Below are 23,117 nucleotides of genomic sequence, written 5' to 3' on the forward strand. Positions count from 1 at the left end.
ATATATATATATATATATATATATATATATATATATATATATGCAAACCTATACGGAACACTTCTTTTCCAAACACGAAGTAAATTACTATGTGTTGTGAGTGTTTTTTAAGATTTTTGCAAATCTAGGAAACTCTGAATCAAACGAGCAAAAATTCAATGAATAAAAAAATTAATAAAATTAGTTTACGAAAATAAAAGACTGATTTTCCTTTGTCAATTTGTTTTGGGGGTGGTGGTGGTTTTTTTTTTTGTGTGGGGGGTGGGGGGTGTTAATTTCTATCCAAGCAAAACGATAAATTTCTCTTTTGCCCCACCCCCCCCACCGACACATGCACACACAGAGAGAGATTATATGTACATATTATGTATATGATTTAAATTGGTGATTCAATGAGCGAAACTAAGGTGAAAAAAAGGCGATCTGCAAAGCTCCCTCCCTAAGTCGATGGAAGCCCTAGGGAGGGAGGCGATCTTTCCTCTCTCTCTCTCTCTCTCTCTCTCTCTCTCTCTCTTCCTCTCTCTCGTCTCCCCCTCTCTCATCTCCCCTCTCTTTCTCTCTTTCTCTCTCTTGCTTCCTCTCCCCCTCTTGCTCGTCTCCCCCTCTCTCTCTCGTCTCCTTCTCTTCCTCTGTTTTTTGAGCCTCGCCCTCTCTTTCTTGTCTCTACCCATTGCTGGCTCTCTCTTGTCACCCTCTCTTCCTCTGTATTTTTTGACTCTCGCCCTTTCTTTCTTGTCTCTCCCCATTGTTGGCAAAAGATGAGCCGTGGAGGCCGGACCTGGAACCATGGAGGCCAGATCTGGAGTATGGCTTTTCCGTAGTGGCAAGATCTGGGGTCGTGGAGGCTGGATCTGAAGTCGTGGAGGCTGGATCTGGAGCCGTGGAGGCCGTGAAGCTGGATCTGGCGCTAAGGAAAACCGCGGAGGTTGCCAGAGGCCCTGAATGGCCGTGAGTTGCTGGATTCGGAGCTGTGGAAGGCCGGCTATAGGCGGAGAGATCTTATTTTTTTCAGGTCGTGGATTACCGGATTTGGAGACCGTTGAGGATCTGAGAGGCTGTGGATTGCCGGTTAGCAATGGGGTTAATGGGTTTGGCGGTAGGAGGCTGTGGTTTCCGAAATCAAGATCATGGGTGATGGCTTGAGGATGGGCGTGGTGGCCAGTGGCAAAGGAGGTTGCCGGATCTTGATGAAGGTGGTGATGGCTGAGACTCCCCCGGCGGAGATGATTTTTGTGGAGGAAACGGAGGTGAGACTGGAGGTGGTGATCGCGGTGATTGGTGGTGGTGCGAGGTGGTCGCCGGAGTTCCGACGATGTTCTTCGGTGGTTCGCTATATATGGTGAGGGCGCATGATAGCTCTGGGCTTTTGAGCGGGATTTTTGAAAATTTATTTCGGAATGCGGTGGAGAAGTCTGTGTCACGTGGCAGGTCATGATCTCGACTTGGGGGGCCCCACAATATAGCATTTTTTGTTTGATTCGATACATTTAAGGCTATTGGGTAATGTAGGGTAATGGGTTTTCTTTTGGGCCAAGGAGAATGCTCCTGGGTAATTCATAATGTGTAAATCTGGTGGGACTACTGGTCGCCATTGTAAATTTTGCTGGTATGAATATATTTGTCAATTTTTTTTTAAAAAAAACATATATTATGTATATATGCGATGATTTAATCGACACTTTGAATTTATTGCGAATACGACATGCGTGTCTACATGTGTTGACACTCCTTGCGTCGCCTTCAAATGTACTGCTAGAAGTGTCAGACTTAATGTGGCGCGTTGACACGTTTTTGTACCTTGTCAAATGTGACATTCTGTTTTCTCATTGAATATTGTGTTTACCTCTTTTATTATTGAATATTGCTGTTTTATCTTTGTTGGAGGGTATTTTGGTCTTTATACATGTAACCCTATTGACTTGTGTGTGTATATCATTTTACATGGGAGCTCCCTTAAGGAGACTCCATCTTCTCCCTCATCACTTCTTCTTCTTCTTATTCTTCTTCTTTCCGACAACCTCTATCCCCCCCACCCCACCCCCACCCCCACCCCCGCCACCATGCCAACACACACACAACCCAAAACTAAAACCCTAAACAAACTCTTATTCCGATATTATATTCATTGCATCCTCTTGGTCTCCCTTACAAACAGAACTGAAGACACAAATATAAAAAAAGGACTCTGACTTATCAAATATGATAATTTATGTCTTCATCCTCAATGTCAATATCATCTTCATCATCGTAGTGCATGCCCTCCTCATTTAAACCTCCCTCATTATCATACTCATCTATTTGCATATGATGAGGGTGTATTGTACCTTTTACCTGCATTAATGTTCTAAATTATTACTTATTATAAATCAAATGTACAAGTAGATTATATATATGACAAACTTAAAATATGAAACTATACTCACTCTGAATAGAACTCTTTCTCCTCTTAGACGCCTAAAACTGAGGCTAAAATATCAATCTTGAACTATTTCCAATCCCAGTCGATAGTTATGGCACATGTGACAGATAATCTGAACTGTAGGAATGGTCTGAATAGCAGTGACATCAAATACCATGTCAATCTCATCCAAGATCCAACCAACTAGCATTAACAGTAAGAACAAGTGATGTAGGACCGGGAAGAGAAATGGAAGAAAGATGGGGAAAGAGAGAAGAAGAGAAGAGAAGGAGAAGAATAGATGCAGTAAAGGGGAAGAAGAGAAGAAAAAGAATAGTGGAAGAAGAGAAGAGAAGAATAGAGGAGAAAGAGGGAAGGAGTGGAAGAAGAGAAGAGAAAGAATAGAGGAGAAAGAGGGGAGGAGTAGAAGAAGAGGAAGAAATTAGGGGAGAAACCCAATCAATCTTTATTCATCAAAAACTTAATTAAAGTTTCATACATGAGGCCTATATATAGGCAATCGAAATAAAATTCCATGAAAAATAAAAGTCGTAAAACTAAAAACATGGAAATAAAATATGTAGGATTGAGAAGGGAAATAGAAGAAAGGGGAGAAAATTGAAGAAAGGAGAGAAAATAGAAGAATAGGAGAAGATTAGAAGTAGAAGAGAAGAATTCAGAGAGAAGAAGAAGAAGAGAAGATAAAGAAGAATAGGAGAAGAGAAGAAGAGAAGAAGAGGAATAGAAGAGAAGATGAATAGGGGAAGAGGAGAATAGACAAAGAATAGGGAAAGAATAGAAGAAGAAATTAGGGGAGAAGAGAAGAAGAATAGAGGAAGGAGAAAAACCTGTAGAGGGGAGAAGTCAATCAATCTTTATTCAATAATCATCAAAAGTTCACAATAAAGTTGTAAAGAAGCCTATAAATAGGCAATTAACAACCTAAAAGATAGAAACCTACTAAAATAAGAATTCCTAAAAGACTAAACTTTCTAATTCTAAATAATATGGAAAATAAATGCCCAGAAATCCGAATAGGCAAATATGCCACGTATTGGCCTACGATCTGCATCATTCTCGCCCTCTTGAAAAGAACTCGCCCTCGAGTTCTAATCCGCTAGGATCAAATATGTAGACAACCCACGCAAGCAGTATGAGTCGTAATCTGTCGGCGACACTCTTGATACACGATGCTCGTAACAACCGTGAGAAGCGTTTAAAATGCTGATGGAGTGAGAGAGAAGAAATCGCCCATGTAGAATCGTAAATGCACGAACCTCTCCTGACAAGTAATAAAGTTGGGAAATGACTACGTACTCCTTCTGGATCGGTGGGATCAGCATAACAGCTATGGGCAGTACCAATCCATGACGAGCCTCAACAGGGTCATCATCCACGGGTATCACATCTGGCGTAATGGAATCAACAACAAAGTCATCTGCTAGAATCGTCTATGGCATAGTGATATCAGGCGAACAATCCTCCTGATCAATCTGCGTAACAAGCTCCTTTGTCTCAGCAAAAATCTCAATAATCTGCTCAACCGGCTCAACGATATGCTCTCGAGCATTCGTCTCAGGTAATGGCTCATTAGTCAGGTCACTCGCCTCTGACACATGACGGTGCTCTATCGACTCTATCAAAAGAACAACCTCACATGGCTCTGCCACAATAACTGTCTCGACTGTGAAAGTGTCAAGCTGTCTCTCTAGATGCTTGGCAACTGGTGCTGAGAAAATCTCTGAACTGTCATGTTCGTCGATGTCGGCTTCAGCAATCACTGGACTCTCTGACTCTATATCGGAGATCCCGGACTCAGTATCTGCCATCATGGACTCAGTATCTTACATAATCATGAGCTCAACCTCAATAATGATCTCATCCACAATATCATCTGTCGGACCTATAGCATCATTTGTGTCTGGCTTGTCAATAGTGTTGGCAAATTCCTTCGCTGCTTCAATTTCGGCCTCTCGAGCACGACGGGCTGCGACATTTCGTTCAAGGCGAGCGGCGGCTTCACATCCGCGGTGGGCTGTGGCTTCACGTTCGCGTACCAATTTCTTCTCATCTAAGTCACGTACTATCCTTTCCAAGATTGCCTGAAATTCAGCTTCTTGTGCAAGTCGAGCAGCTTCTTTTTGTCGAGTGCCTTCTTCACGCATCAATCTTTGTTTATACAGTGCTTGCTCACGTTTCAATCTCTGCTGATAATGATATCCATAAATATTCCTAAATTCATAACGAACTTCTTCTCATAGACGGAATCGTGGCTTGCCTATGTCATGGCGCTCTAGCACGAAGAATTGCCATTTGGACTTGTCGTCTCTGCAAACTGAATCCTTGACACAACGAATGGTTATTTCATGATTATAACCATAGTACTGATGATATGCATTAAGTGCCTCGATCCATTCTAGAAACGCATCACCGACATCTCTATAGGGATAGTGGTGTTCATCATAACCATAGAAATATGGAATAAATGGTGGAGCCATAAGGATCGGTGTCGAAAACTGAAATCAACCGTCTGATCTGTCTATCATGTCGAGTGGAAGACACTGCTTTTCGCAGATCTCAGATCGGACTCCTAGATGGCCCGGATCAGCGGTCGGTACCAAAACTGACGGACGGCCAAAGTTGGTCGCCGCTTCTTCTTCTTTCTTCTTCTTCTCCTATTTGTCTTTCTAGCTACATCAGTGTCCTTGTCCAATAGCCTATCCATATGCTGGTATAGACCATCTTTTACCTCATCCACATTGGAGAAGCCATCTAAGTGTATGAGCTCTTGATGTAGGTAGTAGCTAGCTTCATGTAGGGGGAGATGTAACTGTTCCGTCTATCTCTGATCTATCTTCTTCCAAATAGGGTTAAAACCCAATTTTTTAGTTGATTCCATCAACTCATAAATAAAGCCCATAATAGGCCTCTCCTCTGAATCCACCTCTCCGAGGACACCAACCGGGTTGAATTCAAGACACCCAACTCAACATATAATTTGGCTAATTTTAGTTATATAAAGGAGAGGAGACAAGTTGTGTGCCTTTGGTTGACCTAAAAGTACCCCAAGTACCCCTAATAAGCTACTCATAACCAGAATGACTAAAATGCACTCATTTAAGTAATTAAATGAAAAGCCATAATACCCTTAAGTGACATAAACGTCTGATAATAAGGTCTAATAATGATGTGAAGGGGAATTTAAAGCCTCCCTTGCTTCTTTGCCTTGGCTACTTCTCCATGGAAACTTTGTCAGCCCACATGTGGGACAGCCTAGACTGAAACTTCCAGCTCTTCATTACTTACCATTTACGCAAGGTGGGATTTAGAATTTCCCATATAATAATGTGCACACATACACTATATCTATCTATTTATATATATTTAGTTATTTTGTGAAAATAATTCATATGAAAGTGGCAGAATAGGTAGATGTCATGGGACATGCAAGCTGCAACAAAGCAGAGCATATTTTAGAGCATAAAATATTTTCTACCATGAACCAAAGATTGGAATATTTTTTACCAGAACCCGGATGTGGTCTGGTTAGAAGATCAATATGCTAGGTGCCTAGAATGTGATACCATGGATGTGTTGAAGTTGCATTGTTTTCTCCATCCTTACTCTAGTTACACACAAATACATTTTTGAACAATGGTTATGGTTCCAATAGTTGTATCGAAAACAGTTTTCAGGTTTTTTAGAATTATTGTATTTTTATGTTGAAAACCTTTTATGTTATCCAATGGCTAGTTCATGGTATGCCAATCGATTGTTTGTGCTTTCATTTATTCTCTTCTATAATTTATCTCATCAATTGCTCTGTAATGATTAGTTGTGGATGCTGCACCAATATTTTTTCTATATATTACATTGTATATAATTGTGAATTATTTCATTTATGATACATATTATCAAAAGATGTATGTTTGGGTAAACTGCCTCTTTGCACTAGCATTTTGAATTTTAACTTGGGACTCATATCATTATTCTTCTGCTGTTAAATCTGGGATTGACCTTATGCCATACCTTGTAACCTTTAGTCACCACTTTTGATTGCATAACATTGGTTTTGAGACTTTATAAAGAAACATATACATTATTTTATGTTTTTTGTGTTCATCATAAGTTGTTAAGTCTAGAAAGTACGTTTGATTGTTAAAGCAGGGGAACAGAAAATATTCGCCTCTTCTCCAGCCTACTGCACAGCAAGTCATGATAGATGCAGTATCTGCTGGTCCTATTACTGTGTTTGTTATTGGAGCTCATACAAATTTTGGCATTTTTCTTATGAATAATCCTCATTTGAAGAAAAATATTGAGCATATCTATGTCATGGGTGGTGGGGTAAGGTCAAAAAATCCAACAGGTTGTTGCCCTAAGAATGCCACTTCCTCTTGCAAGGCTCGACAATGTGGCGATCCTGGGAATTTGTTCACTGCCTACACTAGCAACCCATATGCTGAATTCAATATTTTTGGAGATCCGTTTGCTGCATATGAGGTGATTACTTATTCTTGTAATGTATATTAATAATTGGAAATTGTGAACATACATCACATTTTGCTCTTTCTTCTATGTATGGTACTGTTCATTTGATAAGCATGAGACTTTAAGTAGATTATATCTTTTCTTTCGATTAACCTACTCTTTTTAACAAACTGAGGCTGCTGGCATAATAATGAATGTCAAAACATTCAACTATTTGAGCAGGGAGAACTGTAACTGAATAGGTATGTGTGTCATAGTCCCACCCAATGAAATCGAGTAAAATACTTATTATAACAATGTGCACCATTTTCTTTAAACGGACATATTGTTTGACTCAATTTTGGGATAGGGGAAATGTGAAAGAAGCCCTCAAATGTCACATTGATTTCACACTTTTGTAAGCTTTCTAGGATTTTCTATTGATGAATTGTATTCTATATATACTAAGCTGAATGGTCATTCCTCAAAAAAAAAAAAGATGGTCAGGTTTTGCACCAAACCATTTCTTTGACAACTGTCCTTCCTTTTTATCTTTCTTTTTTTTGTAAGTTTTTCTCCAAATTTTTTTTATTTGTTAACGCACAGGGCCTATTTCTCTCACTTACAATGCCTTTCCTCTTTCAGCATCACACTCACGGGTTGAATTCTCTCCAAACATTTCCTGAAATTACTCTTTAAATGTCCTCTCCCTGTATCTATTTCTGTCTCTCCAAAATCTTTCTCATAGTCTCATGTCTCCTTTTTCCAAAATCTCTCACATTTCATTAAAACTTTGAAATCTATCTCCTTACATTTTCTAAAATCTCTCTTTCAATCTCTTATTCTCTCCAGAAAATCTTTCTCTGAACATTTCTTTAATAGAACCAAAATACAGTTGAAATTTTCCTCCTCTAATCTACCTCTCCTCCCCCCTCTTGCGTCTAAAAATACTCTCTCATGAATCTTTCTCCTAAAACCTCTATCATTTCTACGATTTTCTGCCTATAATCATTAAACATGCCCATCCTCTCTTTCTCTCCATTATTCCATACTCTTCATCCCCACCCCCCCACACCTCACTGACAATTGAGTATAGTTATGAATGTTCCTAATCTCTTAATTCATATGCTTATAATGTACCATTGGTTTTGGCTACTGATGTTGGGACTAGCTTGTCTTTTCCCTAAAAGCGCTCAGAAATTGATCCCCCGGCTGCACACACACACACACCCAAAAAAAATAAAAATAAAAATAAAAATAAAAAATAAAAATAAATAAAATAAAAATAAAAATAAAAATGAAATAACACTATCACATTCTCGACTGAAACTTACTTTTGTCCCAAAATCCACAGATCTTGATGAGTCATTGCTATGTTTACTCTGTTTATTACACATGCAATGACCATGGTTTTGTTCTAACCTTTTCCAGCTTCCTTATCTCTTTAGTTATATAGCCCTGGAATGGAGTTTCTTTAAGCTCTTGGCTGTAGTTAGTTCTAGATAGAAGAAGAGGGGTTTTACATGAGTATGATTGGTGGGTGCATGCAAAGAAAATGAGAAAACTATAGGTGGGATCATAGCTAGAGTGGTTATTGATTCATATAAAAGAGAACATTCTATAGAAATCCATATCGGATTACAAGTAGCAAGTGGATTGTTTGAAGCAAGCAGAACGGTTTGAGTCTCTTGGGCCATGGTTCCGGATGTAGAGGAATGCATTGACTGTTCAATGGTTCAAAAATTAGTTTATTACGATGCTAGTGAGGACACAATGAAGTGTGTAATATGGTCAAATCAGACTCATATCTAAGCCTAATTCATAAATACATGAACTAAGGTTTTTCTGAATTTGGTCTTCCATAAGATACTCTTCATCATACTTTTAACCTTAGAAAGGGGATCTTTTGAAACTTTTCCTTATACTTTGGATCTTAGAAAGGGGATCTTTTGAAGTTCGCCACATTAACATCCAAAGTCATAAACTAGACACACCTTGAAGTCTCCAATTATGGATTTGCATGTGAAAGAGCTGCTTTCCCACCTCCAAAAGTCCAACTGCAACAAATGGAATCCACAATATATTTAATGGGTTGGGATACAATCGCGGTTTCTTCTTCTTCTCCTCTCAATATCCATTTGTTTCTACATGTAATGAAATTACTCTAAGCTTCTCTCGCCGATATACCTTCTCCTAGCACCTTTTTTTCCTTTTTAAGACCCAAGGAGAATGATAACACTATATTCAGCTTACATACGACGAAGATACACCTAATTGGATGGGAAAGTTACTAGAGATAATAAATAGGAAAATAGTAAAAATGAAGAAATGTCTATTATTTCATAATTTTTAAAATTCTATATGTTTCCGCAATTTCCTCTTTTCCAACTATCTCCCTAAAGTTTCTTCCTAAAGTCTCTTTTCCTAACATTTCTCTCTACTTATTACCTCTCTCATGGGTCATGAATATATTACTAGATAATTGGTTTTTTCTCTTCAAAGCTTCACCATATGAGGAAAAAACATTAGATCTTATGATTTTTAATTTGTTATTGTAGTTATTGAAAGCCAGATAATTAGAGGTATGTTTATCTTATCAAACCCCCTTTTTGGGCGGTATTATTCTGCATTTTCTGGTTTTATTTTTTTCCTTTTCTTTTTCTTTTTTTAAAATTTAGCCTTTTTCGAAACCGAAACCTACTTTATTTGAGCCCGTGCAGCAAAGGCGCTAGTTTGGTGGTTGATTTTCAGAAACATGTGATATTTTTATCTGCTGCATGAGTGTGAGTAAGATGTTGAACATTGAATGTTCTCTTTTAAATTTTGAACTATGACCTGCAAAGCATTAAAATAGTGACAGTTTGGATTGTCCGCATATGCTTTTCCTTGAATAGATTTTGACATGGACAAATTTCTCATTCCCTTAGCGTGGGATGCTAGTTCCCATATGACATTTTGGGATGACAAAGTAAACATTCGTGGATGCATGACATTTCTTTGGTTGTAGGTATTCCATTCAGGCATCCCAGTTACCCTTGTTCCACTTGATGCAACAAACACCATCCCCATAACTAAGGAGTTCTTTACGGCATTTGAGCAGAGTCAGGACACATATGAGGCACAATACTGCTTCCAATCCTTAAAAATGGCCCGTGATACTTGGTTTGATAACCAGTTTTATACGGTAACTTTTTAGGGTGCTTCTATATTCAGTTTAGTTCTCTGTAAATGATTTGATAGAAGTTTTTAACATTTCAATATTTAGTGCATTTTTTTTGCAACTCCTAAATAATTTAATTTAAGTATTCCTTTTTATTAACTTTTAGACAATTTTTTGCAGAGCTATTTCATGTGGGATTCTTTTACAGCTGGTGTGGCAGTATCAATAATGCGTAATGAACACAATCATCATGGGGAAAATGAATTTGCTGAGATGGAATATCTAAACATAACAATAGTCACCTCAAATAAACCCTATGGCGTATATGATGGTTCCAATCCATTTTTGGATGGTCGTGCGATTCCAAAGTTTAATTTACAGATAGATGGAGTACATAGTGGTCATGTTCAGATGGGGCTTCAAGATCCATTTTGCTTGGTGGAAGGTGGGAAAGGGAAATGCGAGGTAGTTTTATTAGGGGGAAATAGTTGACATCTTATATCTTTTCTTATTTCTGTCTCACTTAAATAATAACTTCTGTCTAACTTACGATTCTTAAGCTTACTGTCGTAATATAAGATCATCCATTGATGATTTTCTCTAATGACTACCTACTGTATTGCAATTTGTATCTAAGCTTAGAAAATCAGGACATATAGGGTGATTATTTTGGTTAACATCTTTTGCTTAATAATTCTTAGGATACAACTGCTTGAGGGGTTGAATTCAGAAAAAAAGTTTTCCTTCATTAAAAGTTTATGTTTCATATATTTCTATGGTGTAGAACCCTTTGAACTTTCATTCGAAAGTATATATTGTTTTTCAAATTTTACAAGTGCCAATATGAATTTGGTGTGGTTCACATAGGATGGATACACAAAGGAGGTAACTGGTCCGGAAGCAGTTCAGGTACTTGTTGCAACGAAAGCAAAACCAAACCGGGATATTGGAAGCCTCCTTGATAGGGAGTTTTTCAAAAGCTTTTTGGATGTAAGTGATTCTAAATGTCTTTATTTTCCTACATCAAATTGTGGAGCTCACGAAACATCCTTTATAAGTGCTATTTGTTCCAATTTTGCTTGGATTAGAATGAAGTTCGGTACTTTCTATACTTCTTGTTACAGAGGCGAGGTTTCCTTTTATATCATCCTGGATAATTGAGGATAATTGATAATTGCATTGAATTAATTAATTAGAAGACAATATTCATTTCTCAAGCTAGGTTAGCAGGGTGTGTTGCATCCTATGGTAAAATTGTGTTCTCTATGGGTTCTGAATCTGGAACTCTCCATACAAGGATATATCTATGTTTAAGCACTTGAATGAAACACTTATGGAAGGATGCTTGCATCAAAGGTTCGTAGAAAATTAACCTACCTTTGATATGTTTGGGCTTTTGAGAACGTGGATATGTTTTTGTGCAAACACCCAGGATTATCTATGATGGAAAGATGATGAAAGATTACAAGAGAAATGTGACGTATGTGGTTCGTCACGATGTGTGACGATGTCCATAGGCGAAGTGATCAGAAAGTTCACATATGTTTAAGGAAAAATTAATTACAAGAGATTTCAAACCTCAAGAGACAAAAGGAGAAACTAAGGAGAAAACACACCTTCTCTCACTTGCAAAAGCCTTGGGCTCTTGTACTCATGAGACCCCTTCCTCTCCCTCTCTCTCTCCAAAAAGAAAAAAAAAATCTCTTTTTTTTTTCTTTTCAGACCACTTTTTTATGAGGGCTTTTTGGGTGGTCTTCTCACGTCAACTACGATGACTTGGAAATCCAAGTCATATTAAAACTCTTAACATACCTAATCAAAGAAATTAAAACAATCTCCACCTTGGCTTGGATTCTGTGAAGCTTTCACAGAGTAAGTCATTGACGTGTGCAAAGAAAAAAAGAGAGTACAAATTCAAATCCTAAAAGACAAAGGGAGAAACTAAGAAGAAACACACCTCTCACTTGCAAAAGTTGCAGGCTCTTGTTTTCATGAGGCCTTTCCTCCCCCCCCCCCCCCCCCCTCTCTCTGTCTCAGTCTCACCTCACAAACTCTCAAAAAACCTCTCTTTTCTCTTTCCAAAAATCCCTTTTTTATAATATTTTTTGGCATATTCTCATATTTCCTACTATGCCATGGAAATCGAATTCGTAGTAAAACTCAACTAACTAATTCGAACACTCAAACCATCTTTACCTTGGCTTGAATTCTGCTAGGCTTCCATAGAGATTCTCAACTCAACTCAACTCAACTCAACTAAGCCTTTATCCCAAGCTAGTTGGGGTTGGCTAATGAATCCTTTAGAAAATTTTCATGAAGAAGGTGAAAGAATCTGCCCGGCTCAAATTGACTTAGTCTAATCCTAACACTAGTTGGGTTCGTCTACATGGATCATTTTCTTCCATTCTCTCCTATCCAAGGTCATGTTCTCTGTTATGTTCCTAGCTGTCAAGTATTTCCTCACTGTTGCTAAGCAAGTTGTTTTTGGTCTGCCCCTACCTCTTTTTACTCCATCAACTTGGCATGAGTCACTTCTTCTCACTGGAGCATCCAAAGTCTACGTTGGATATGCTCACAGAAAATTTCACCAAAACAACCCACTGCGGTGTCAACGTGTCCAAACATTCTGAAATTTGATCAAATCCAAGAATGGCTTGAAAATTTCCACAAGGGCTGGCTTAGTCATCATATCTGTTGCATTCAACTTCATGCTAATCTTCTTCAGAGAAAATTTACCACATGATATAATTATTACATTGAACATTATTAGTGACCTAGAGCATTATAGTAATTGTACATATTGTTGATATATATATATATAGAGGAAAATGATTGTGAGCTTGAAGCTCATATAGCTTATATGAGCTTGAGGGCTCAAACACATGTGGGCCCACATTGTTAGGATGATCCAAAGCATTCATTTGAAAGGCCCTTACATAGATAGGATGTGTACAAAAAATCAGCTTCATAGGATCATCCTAACCCATCCAAATGTGGAGGGCAAAATGGACAGACACCGTTTGCCACAAATCTGCCCATTTCTTCCCTCCGCTTTTGGAAGGATTAGGATTATCCAATGAATCTGATTTTTGGCACACACCCTATCTATGATGGGGCCTTGCAAATGAATGATTTGGATCATCACAAAAAATGTGGGACCCATGTGTTTGGGCCTTCAAGCTCATATAAGCTATATGAGCTTCAAGCTCACAATCATTTTCCTCATATATATATATATATATATATATATATATATATATATATATATATATATATATATATATATATGAGAATAGAGTTGCTACGCCCGAGCGCAGCACATAAACAGGGTGGGGCCACATTTTGGGTGGGATCCAAAGCATTCATTTGATGGGCCCTTTCATGGGTAGGGTGTCCACCAAAAATCAGCTCCATTGGATCACCTTAGGGTGTCCATTTGTGGGGCAAAAAATGGACAGATTTGTGGACAAACAGTATCTGTCCATTTTTGGCCCCACAAATGAACACCCATTGGTGATCCAATGGAGCTGATTTTTGGTAGGCCCCCCATCCATGATGGGGCCTTCCAAATGAATGGTTAGGATCACCCCCCCAATGGCCCCACCACCCTGTTTCTGTGCTCGACCGCAGCAACTCTATTCTCTCTCTCTCTCTCTCTCTCTCTCTCTCTCTCTCATATATATATATATATATAGACAAACACACACTAAGCCTGTAGGATTCCAAAATGTCATTCGTCTTTTCGAGGAAAATTTTTGGGAGAGTTTTTTCTCCCTATAAATTCTGCTTTAATTTGGGTTTCCCTCCCCTTAAAAATTAAATTTCTCACAAAATTTGCCCTTATGATTGAAATCCCATCTCATTGCTGCTATTTTTTAAAATTTATGATTCTGCGCCCAAATTTGATTTTGCCCTTGCGCGCCCAGAACAAAATCCCATCCAATAAAATTACTTGACCAGCAGGTGAGTCGTCAATCCAACAAAAACATGCCTGTTGCGGGGTAGAAAAATGCGCACAAGATTTCATAGTTGGCTTCTCTCTCTCAAAATGCGATTTTTGGGAGAAAAAATTGCAGAGGATATCTCTCTGCCGCTCCTTGCCCTAACTCCCTTTTGATTGAGATTTCAGGAAATTACGCCTACCTTCATATATGCGTTATATTCTCTTTTGAATCTATCCCATTTCTTCTTCTCAGCCTCGCAGACATAGTGTATTGACGTTGTTCCCGTCCATTTTGCGTCCCTCTCAACTCGAAAACCCAAGACAAGAAGGGGGTAAGTTCGCCATCTCTCTCTCTCTCCCTTTTTTTTGTTGTCGTTGCATCAACCCAGAATCATGCATGGTCCCATTTATTTATTTTTCATAATGATATGCGAAAATAGAGTGGAAGCAACAAGGAGAGTGGTCGCACGGTTTCAAGGTGAAGAAGATGGATGACAAAGCTGAAATGCTGTTTTTTTCAACGCATAGAGGCCGGAGTGACCATGTTGCAATGTATTATCTGCAACCCAAATTCCTCCATAAAACAAAAGCATCAATAAAAGTTCGAAGTTGGAAAGGCCTTTCGAAGAGGAAGAGGTTAAAAAAGCTTTGTTCTCTATGGATAGAGACAAGGCTCCCGGGCCAGATGGCTTCTGTCTAGCCTTTTTTCAGTCTTGCTGGTCCTATGTCAATAGTGACATTCTCAGATTCTTCAAGGAATTTCATGAAGGGATTCATCTTGATAGAGGAACGAGAGCTACATTCATTGCTCTGATACCCAAAGTGCAGGGAGCATCGAAAGTCTCGGAGTTTCGGCCTATTAGCTTGGTGGGGTGCTTATATAAAGTTCTAGCTAAAGTGTTGGCTGGTCGCTTAAAATTGGTCCTCCCTAGCTTTGTTTCTGATAGCCAAAGTGCCTTCGTTAGCAATAGGCAAATTCTGGATTGCTCGCTTATTGCTAATGACTCCATTGATTATTATCTGAGAAATGGTGGAAAAGGGGTGGTATGCAAGTTGGATATGGAGAAGGCTTATGATCGAGTTGAATGGGACTGCTTGGACTATCTTCTTGGGAGAATGGGCTTCGTAAGCAAATGAAGAGGGTGGATAAGAAGGTGCATGTCTTCGGCTTGGTTTTCTATTTTGGTAAACGGTTCATCAAAAGGTTTTTTCAAATCTTCAAGGGGATTAAGGCAAGGAGACCCCCTATCTCCTTTTCTTTTCGTCATAGTCGCGGAAACTCTAAGTAAGTTGATGGAGAAAGGCAGTGAGAAGGGATTGATTGAAGGTTTTGCAATTGGGAAGGATAAAGTGGAAGTGTCGATTTTGCAATTTGCAGATGATACTCTTCTATTTTGTGTGCCGGATAAAATTAAATTATTAAATCTAAAGGCGATTCTAAGATGCTATCAGTTGATAACTGGGCAGCGATCAAACTTTTTGAAATCGAGGATGTTTGCTATAAATATCCCTCCATCGGAAATGAGTATCTGTGCTGAAATTTTGGGTTGCAAGGTTGACGAGCTTCCTTCATCTTATCTTGGATTACCGTTGGGAGTGGGCAGACCGAGTAAAACTCTTTGGGAACCAATTGTGGAAAGAATAGAGAAAAGATTGGAAACCTAGAAGAGAAATTTAGTTTCAAAAGGGGGGAGATTGACTTTGATAAAGTCGGTGCTTGCTAATATTCCGGTGTACTTCCTTTCTTTATTCAAGTGCCCTGTAAGCGTAGCATTGCGGATTGAGAAAATTCAACGTAGATTCCTTTGGGGAGGAGCAAGTGTCAAGAGTGGAATTCCATTGGTCAAATGGGAAAAGGTGTGTCTTCCATTAAAGAATGGAGGGTTGGGTATTAGAAGAATTAAGGGGTTCAATTATGCCCTCATGAGTAAATGGCTTTGGGGATTTGGAGAGGAGAATTCTGCTTTGTGGGTGAGGGTTATTGGAAGTAAGTATGGCTTTCTTTCAGGAAAGTGGGAATCAGGTGATTATTATGAGAAGAGGGGATTAACGACTTGGCGGGATATTCTAGGAATGAGTCATGAATTCCGAAAGGGTTGCTGTTTTAAAGTGTATTCAGGCCAGCGGATCAGATTTTGGCTTGACGCGTGGTGTTCCAAGGAGCCTTTGGGTCTCTTATTTCCAGATTTATTGCTCGAAGCAGCAGAGAAGGAAGTTCTTGTGTGTGAGTGTTTTGAAAGAGTTGATCAGAAGGTGGTGTGGTGCTCGATAGGGAACTAGCTTCCCTTTCGCAATTATTCGATCTAATTGAAGGGTGCTATATAAAGAGGTCCGGACATGATAAACGAATCTAGATTTGGAATTCGTCGGGTTTCTTTTCGGTTAAATCCTTTTATGATCGGCTTGTTTTGGGAGATTAGAAGCCCATATCGGCTAAGGTTTGGTCATTTCACTACCCTCCAAGAGTATGTTTCTTTGGTTGGTCTGTCAGTTTGGCCGAATCCAGACTATTGAGTTCCTGAGAAAAATAGGTATGTGGTTAGTGGACCATTGACCTCTATGTCTGGAGGATGGAGGATCCATAGATCATATTTTTATGCATTGTAGGGTAGCAAGAGAAATTAGGGGGCTGATATTAGTGAGATTTGGCATCCAATGGGTTTTCCCGAGAACAATTTCACAATTGATTGTATGTTGGGACTTTTTGCCTTGGAAGAAGAAGGGGAAGATGCTATGGAGGATTTGTCGTTTGGCTAAGTGGTGGTCTATATGGAAAGAAAGAGACGAGAGAGTTTTTGAAGGGAATGTCAAATCATCCTATGGGGTTTATTTGAGAATTGTTGCGTTATCTATTCTGTGGGCGAGGAGTATTCCAATGTTTAGATCTGTGTCAGCCTATGACCCATTTGGGAGGGGTGGCAAATAATCTGCAATGAAGCGGCAATTAGAACTAAAGTGATTCGGAAATGGACTCCGCCACCAAATGATTTCTTCAAATTAAACTTTGATGGTGCTTGTTTTGGGAACCCGGGTCCGTTGGGAGTTGGAGGCCTTCTTCGGAATGAAGGAGGAGTGGTGGTATGGGCATTCTCCGGCCCTAATGGTACAAGTGACTCAAATGAGGCAGAAGTAAGAGCTGCTTATTCGGGTATTTTACCAAATGATTTCTTCAAATTAAACTTTGATGGTGCATGTTTTGGGTACCCGGGTCCGTCGGGAGTTGGAGGCCTTCTTCGGAATGAAGGAGGAGTGGTGGTATGGGGCTATGGGCATTCTTCGGCCCTAATGGTACAAGTGACTCAAATGAGGCGGAAGTAAGAGCTGCTTATTCGGGTATTTTGCATCTAAATAAAAGTATTTTGGATAAGGTAATTGTGGAAGGAGACTCTTCCAATGTCATAAAGTGGCTTTCGGGATTCGCCCCCCCTCCTTGGAGATTTCTCAGCTTTATCGAGGACATTTTAGATTGGGTGTCTGGATCTGCCATATCTTTTGTGCATGTTAGAAGATCTGCGAACGGTGAAGCGGACTCCCTAGCCAAATCTGGGGTTAGCAGGTCGAGCTTGGAGTGGTTTGATCATCTCCCACCATAATTGTATTTTTTGTTTTAGTTCTCTGTCTTTCTTCTTTGTATCTTTTGTGGACCATCTCGGTTCCTTTATTCAATATATTACTATTTCAAAAAAAAAATATATCAATAAAAAAACCCCTATAGCCGGTCAGTGTACTGATTTGGAATGCATATCCAATTGAAGAAGAGAGAAGGTTGGGACGTGGGTTTAAGAGGGGAATAGCAAGAGAGCTGGCGCACCTATGGGTCTACATGTCCAACATGCGGGAGTTTGGTGGTTTCAGGGTGAAAAAGCAGTTGGTGAAAGGACAAATGCAACGGTGTGGAAAAACTGACCTTATAATTGCATGGACCTAGGTTATCTTTTCTTTTTCAAATAGCTTCTAAGAGCTTTTTGGGAAATGTAATGACCTATCATGGTATGGAGAGTGTTTACTGTTCCCAGGTCAGAAAATGACTGATTTGCGTTCTTGAAAGGTGGAAATATCAAGGTTAAAAGGATTGTAAGGAGAGTGCTTATTGTTCCCAGGTCAAAAATGACCGATTTACCCATAAAAAAAAAGGACCTATTCTCCTTCTTGAAAGGGTGGAAATATCAAAGTTAAAAGGATTTCTCCCACCATTACACCTATGGGTTGTTCGCCCACCATCTCTCACCAATTGATGCATCGAGTGGGGCCCATCATTTTTCATTATGTTTTCATAGGACTGGGTCCCCAATCTCTACCCAAGCCCATGCATAGAAATGTGCCCATTATTTTACATCTGTTTTGATGTTGATGAGGGCCATTATTTGACACCCATGCATAGCATGGGTCTCCAATACTAGTATGTATGTGTGTGTGTATATATATATATATTCTGCAATGTTTTTGAATCAGCAGTTAAATCAATGACAAGCCAAACAAATTGTTATGGCCATCCTATATCTCCTTTTGTCTTTTTTTTTGGTAGGTTAGCTAGGATTGAACCTATGTCCTCAAGGTTGAGGTACAAAGCCTTGATCAATTGATCTATAGGCCCAACCCCATCTTCATAAATGCGAGAGCCGAGATATCCGTTGTCTACAGTAATCTTAAGTCGGTCACACAATAACCATCACTCATTCTGTTACCAACAATTCATTGGCGCCCGTGCCCATTGTGTTGAGGCTCGTTATTCACCCAAGTTGCTAGCCGATTCCTGCAAATAAAGTCTGATTGCTTGTGGCGAGTGACAGGCACACTACTTGTGAAGCTAGATGGCAGAGAGTTTCTTTTTTTTTTGTCGTGAGAGGAAGGGGGTCATCCTATACTGTTAAAGCTTGCTTTTTGTTTTGAAATTTCTGCATGATATCAGAGTTAGTTAGGATCAGATTTGATAGAAGATGGTTCATTCCAAATCTGCGTCTAAGTTATGCTACATTAATGCCAGATCTGATTCCTCCATCCTCATTCCAGATATGATTGTGTCTTCTGGCCTCTTCTATTTGAAAATCCTAATCTAATCTCTCACCATAGCCTAATAACTACTACTCTTCCTTTCTAATCTCGTTCTTCCATCTTAACCAATTAGAAGTCTCATCTTAATCTCTCTTTGATCCATTCGACCGACATGATAACCCAAAATCCCTTTTCATCAATTTGAAAACCCAAAACCCATCGAAAACTACTTGGCATAGGTATGGGTGCGAGTGTCCGAATCTGGCATGGGCACAAGTGTCGGAACCGGACACGATTACCAATTGTCGGATTCAGAAAACCCCAAGAAAAATGATTCGTCGATTCAATACTATATTTTAATCAATTCTAAATATTTAATCAAGTAATGCGTTGAGAATTTGAATAGCCTTAGTAAATATAATGCTTTATTTGTAAATAAAAAGCTTACTATAATGATGGATAAAATACAACTTATAGGAGCTATAATTTTATGTTAGCAGTGTTTATAAAAAAATAGATAAAATAGTTCTATAATTGCCGCACTAAACCCATAAGTGTCGGAGTTTGACACGTGTCGGACATGGGTACTTTGTCCATTCCTAGGAATCCATGCAACATAGATAAAAACTATTTGAAATCCCAAATCTCAATCAGTCAATCAACCAAAACTTCCAACCTTTGAGCACTCATATCGATCCAACATCACTGTTCCCACCCCTTCGTACCCCGTCCAACATAAAAAGATCATTCCTTCGGACACCTTGCAAAACACATTTGAATAATCCACCTTGCCCTTTTCTCTTCCACAAACTTCTCTTAGATCCCCAAACCCAACTTTAAAACATGAGCCAACAGAAGTACAAAACAGATCTCCTTAAAATTTTCTCATGATGAACTTTAAACCAGTCAATACTCCTGCTGTTTGCAATAGGAAAATATCCCAATATTAACGGGAAAGGATGAAGGATCCATTCATGTACAAGATCTTGGTGGGTGCCCTTCAGTATCTTACATTCGCAAGACTACCTATCACATATGCAGTGAATAAGGTTTGTTACACTTGAATGTTCCCACAGAGGATCATTTGTGGGCAGAAAAGATAGTTTTAGTGTACATCCAAGGAACAATAAACTATGGGCCATATTATGGGAAGAGAAAGCACAAAAAAGTCACAATTGCAAGCTACTCGGATGCTGATTGGGCAGGTGTCCCTGATGCCAGAAGGTTAGTGACAAGATTCTACATTGTTATAAATAGACACCCCAGGTCCAGTGCCAAAGCAGATCAATAGAAATTTTATAGGTAATTAACTTTAGTCTTCTCTCTTCTGTGACTTCAAGTTTTATTCATAGTAGTTCTGATTGCGTCACCAGCCCTAGCAATTTTGATAACACTGTTGATGTTTACATCTGAATACTTCGGTACTATGTAGAACCAAATTGTTTCCCACTGTGGATCATACGAGAAGGATTCCCATATATTATATATGAATGGTTAAGGTTTAAATACTTTGTTGAAATAAAGGGGATGCATCTGAGTATTTTCTTTTAACTCTTGTTACACTCATTCTTAATTGAGGAAATAAAGGGGATGCATCTAATTTTTTTTTTTAACTCTTGTTACACTCATTCTTATTTTCAATTAATTTGAACTATTTCCTTAGGTTGCAATGGTTGCATGCTGTGTATGAAATAAATTTTGAAATTATCTCTATTGTCTGTGCAGGATCTAAACCATTCTCAGCAAACTGGGCGGTTTAATTTAACAACACAATTTCCTTGTTACAAAGAAGTTGTATACAAGCCTGATTTTTCAACACGGAAATTGGGGAAACCTGTTGTGTTTGACATGGATATGAGTGCAGGAGATTTTATAGCTCTTTTTTACCTACTAAAAGTACCAGTTGAAATAATTAACCTCAAGGTAGAGTGACACTCCATCTACTTTGTTTTCAATTTTTATGGGTTTACCCATACTAATATATGGATACCTTCACTAGATAGTAGCTTCAACCAGGCGAGTTCTTGTCTAATTTGAGTAATAATGAAGTCTTTGCAGTTAGAGTGATCAGTATATATTGCTTCTAACTTTCACAGCTACTCTTTTGGAATAAATTGGTGTTTTTTCGTTGAATATGAGTGGATACCATTTTAGCACCCAGTTTTTCCATGTAATACCTAATGATATCCAATAATTTTATGTTGCTAACTTCATTAGTAATTCCCAGGCAATATTAGTAAATGGCAATGGTTGGGCAAATGCTGGGACAATAGATATTGTCTATGATATATTGCACATGATGGGGCGGGATGACTTGCCTGTTGGTCTAGGAAATGTATATGCACTGGGGCAAGCGGATCCATCGTTCTCTGCTGTTGGGGACTGCAAATATATAAAAGCTATCCCACATGGTGCTGGTGGATTTATTGACTCTGATTCACTTTATGGATTCTCTCGTAGTTTGCCGCGAAGCCCTAGAAGGTAGCTACTGTGGCATCTCCTATAATGTCCTTTGTACATACCTTATAAAGGGATACACACACGCGCGTGCGGGTGTGTGTGTCAAATTGGAGTGATTCTTTTGACCCTGTGTATTTGTTCATGTGAATTTCAATGAGTCAAACAGTAATTTAGCCCCTCGCACTAAAATAACTCCATATGTTTAGTAGGGCTAAAATTTAGTTCTGTGCACTAAAAAAACATGTAAGGCCGAGAGACACTTCCTTGAAATTCATGTTGAATTGAGGATGATCTCCGAGAGTCACTTCCTTGAAAATCCAATAAATGTGTAGATTAAGAAGGATATTCTCCAAAATTGTTCCATGAAAATTCAATGGAAAATCTATTGGATAGAATACGATCCTTCCTTGAGACACTTGTCTAAAATCCAATGGTTCAAAATTGTACAGACCAAGATCTTCTCTGAAAAATCTTCTTCCAATGATCCAGTGTGAAATTTAAACCGTATTGATGATATCCTCCTTTGAGAATATCTTCCAAAAGATCCAAAGGTTCAACCTACATTAATTAAGTACATTCTATTCTGGAAGGCTATCCACAAAGATCCAATAGTGAAAAGTTACACCCAACGATGTCCTAGTAATAGCCCAGCACAAAATAACTAATAATCTAACAGTCTCTAAAACTCTGGACGATCTGTGCTCTGGAGTTTGGATCCATCTTGATCAAAGTTAAGAAATCCATCACCGATCCAAATGGAGGTGATGGCTGGCTACCGGCGCCTCCGCTTATGCTGGTATACTCAAAATCCTATTTGGATGTCCTCATCAATGTCTTCCTTCATCCTAATGCTAGAGCTTTGGAGCTTGATTCGTTCTGCCCACTCTGATAAGTCTTTAGAACCTTCTATTTCCTATCATATGCTGGCAACATTAATATCCAATGGAAGCTTTGTTTGAATGTGGTTGAATCTCTTACTATTGTGGGGACTAGTTGACTTGTGTAGGTTAACTGGTAAAGTTTGTTAACTAAAATCGCTACAAAAGACTTATCTGATTGGACCATTACTAATATTAAAACATAAGAATTCTCTAATTTTGATGTCTCGGTTGCTACTCCATAATGATTAGCTTAGTATGGTTTCATCCTTCTAGATTTTCTTCCTACGATAATTAAATTACAAAATATGCAAACTAAAAATCTACCATGCATGCCAGTCATATTTAAAATTTTCTTTTGCGAATATGATGGCCCATCTCTGTCTTCTTAGATCAATGCATCTGTTATCTTTATTGTTTGGTTCATGCTGGTGCAATGTATACTTATAGCATAATAATGCACTTGATTTCTAGGTGTCGTTCTAGTTGAAATACGGGTTATGATTGGATTATTTAACGGGATCATATTTCAGGTATACAGCTGAAAACTCTGTGAAATATGGAGCTCCAAGAGATACTGATCACCCTGAACTTAGACAACCACTAGCATTAGAAGTTTGGCAGTCTATTTCAAGGGCGATGGATCCAGGAGATAAGATTACTATATTGACAAATGGACCACTAACTAATTTAGCCAACATAATTCTTTCAGAGAAGAATGCAAGCTCTGTAATTCAGGTCAGTTACTTTTTCTCATCTTGTAGTCCAAACTTTGTAGGGAAGAGGTTATGATGGTTGGGAATTGGATTTTTGACC

At 38.8% G+C, this 23,117-nt stretch overlaps 1 protein-coding gene across 4 annotated transcripts in view; it reads left to right on the plus strand.

The window, feature by feature from the left end:
• The window catches only part of NSH3 (inosine-uridine preferring nucleoside hydrolase family protein), a 32,065-nt gene that overhangs the window by 7,505 nt on the left and 1,443 nt on the right, over positions 1-23,117 (plus strand). For 3 of the 4 annotated variants that reach the window (XM_077363100.1, XM_077363099.1, XM_077363102.1), the window contains 7 exons: positions 6,563-6,901; positions 9,876-10,052; positions 10,209-10,493; positions 10,896-11,018; positions 20,689-20,886; positions 21,191-21,444; positions 22,835-23,039. In XM_077363100.1, the coding sequence (XP_077219215.1) occupies positions 6,563-6,901; positions 9,876-10,052; positions 10,209-10,493; positions 10,896-11,018; positions 20,689-20,886; positions 21,191-21,444; positions 22,835-23,039 (1,581 nt within the window). The remainder of the gene's footprint in view (positions 1-6,562; positions 6,902-9,875; positions 10,053-10,208; positions 10,494-10,895; positions 11,019-20,688; positions 20,887-21,190; positions 21,445-22,834; positions 23,040-23,117) is intronic. The other variant, XM_077363101.1, reaches the window with a different exon arrangement.

The sequence above is a fragment of the Tasmannia lanceolata genome, unplaced genomic scaffold, assembly GCF_043159265.1.
Source record: "Tasmannia lanceolata isolate RefF3 unplaced genomic scaffold, GAP_Taslan_0.1 ptg000019l, whole genome shotgun sequence".
Taxonomy (NCBI): Eukaryota; Viridiplantae; Streptophyta; class Magnoliopsida; order Canellales; family Winteraceae; genus Tasmannia; species Tasmannia lanceolata.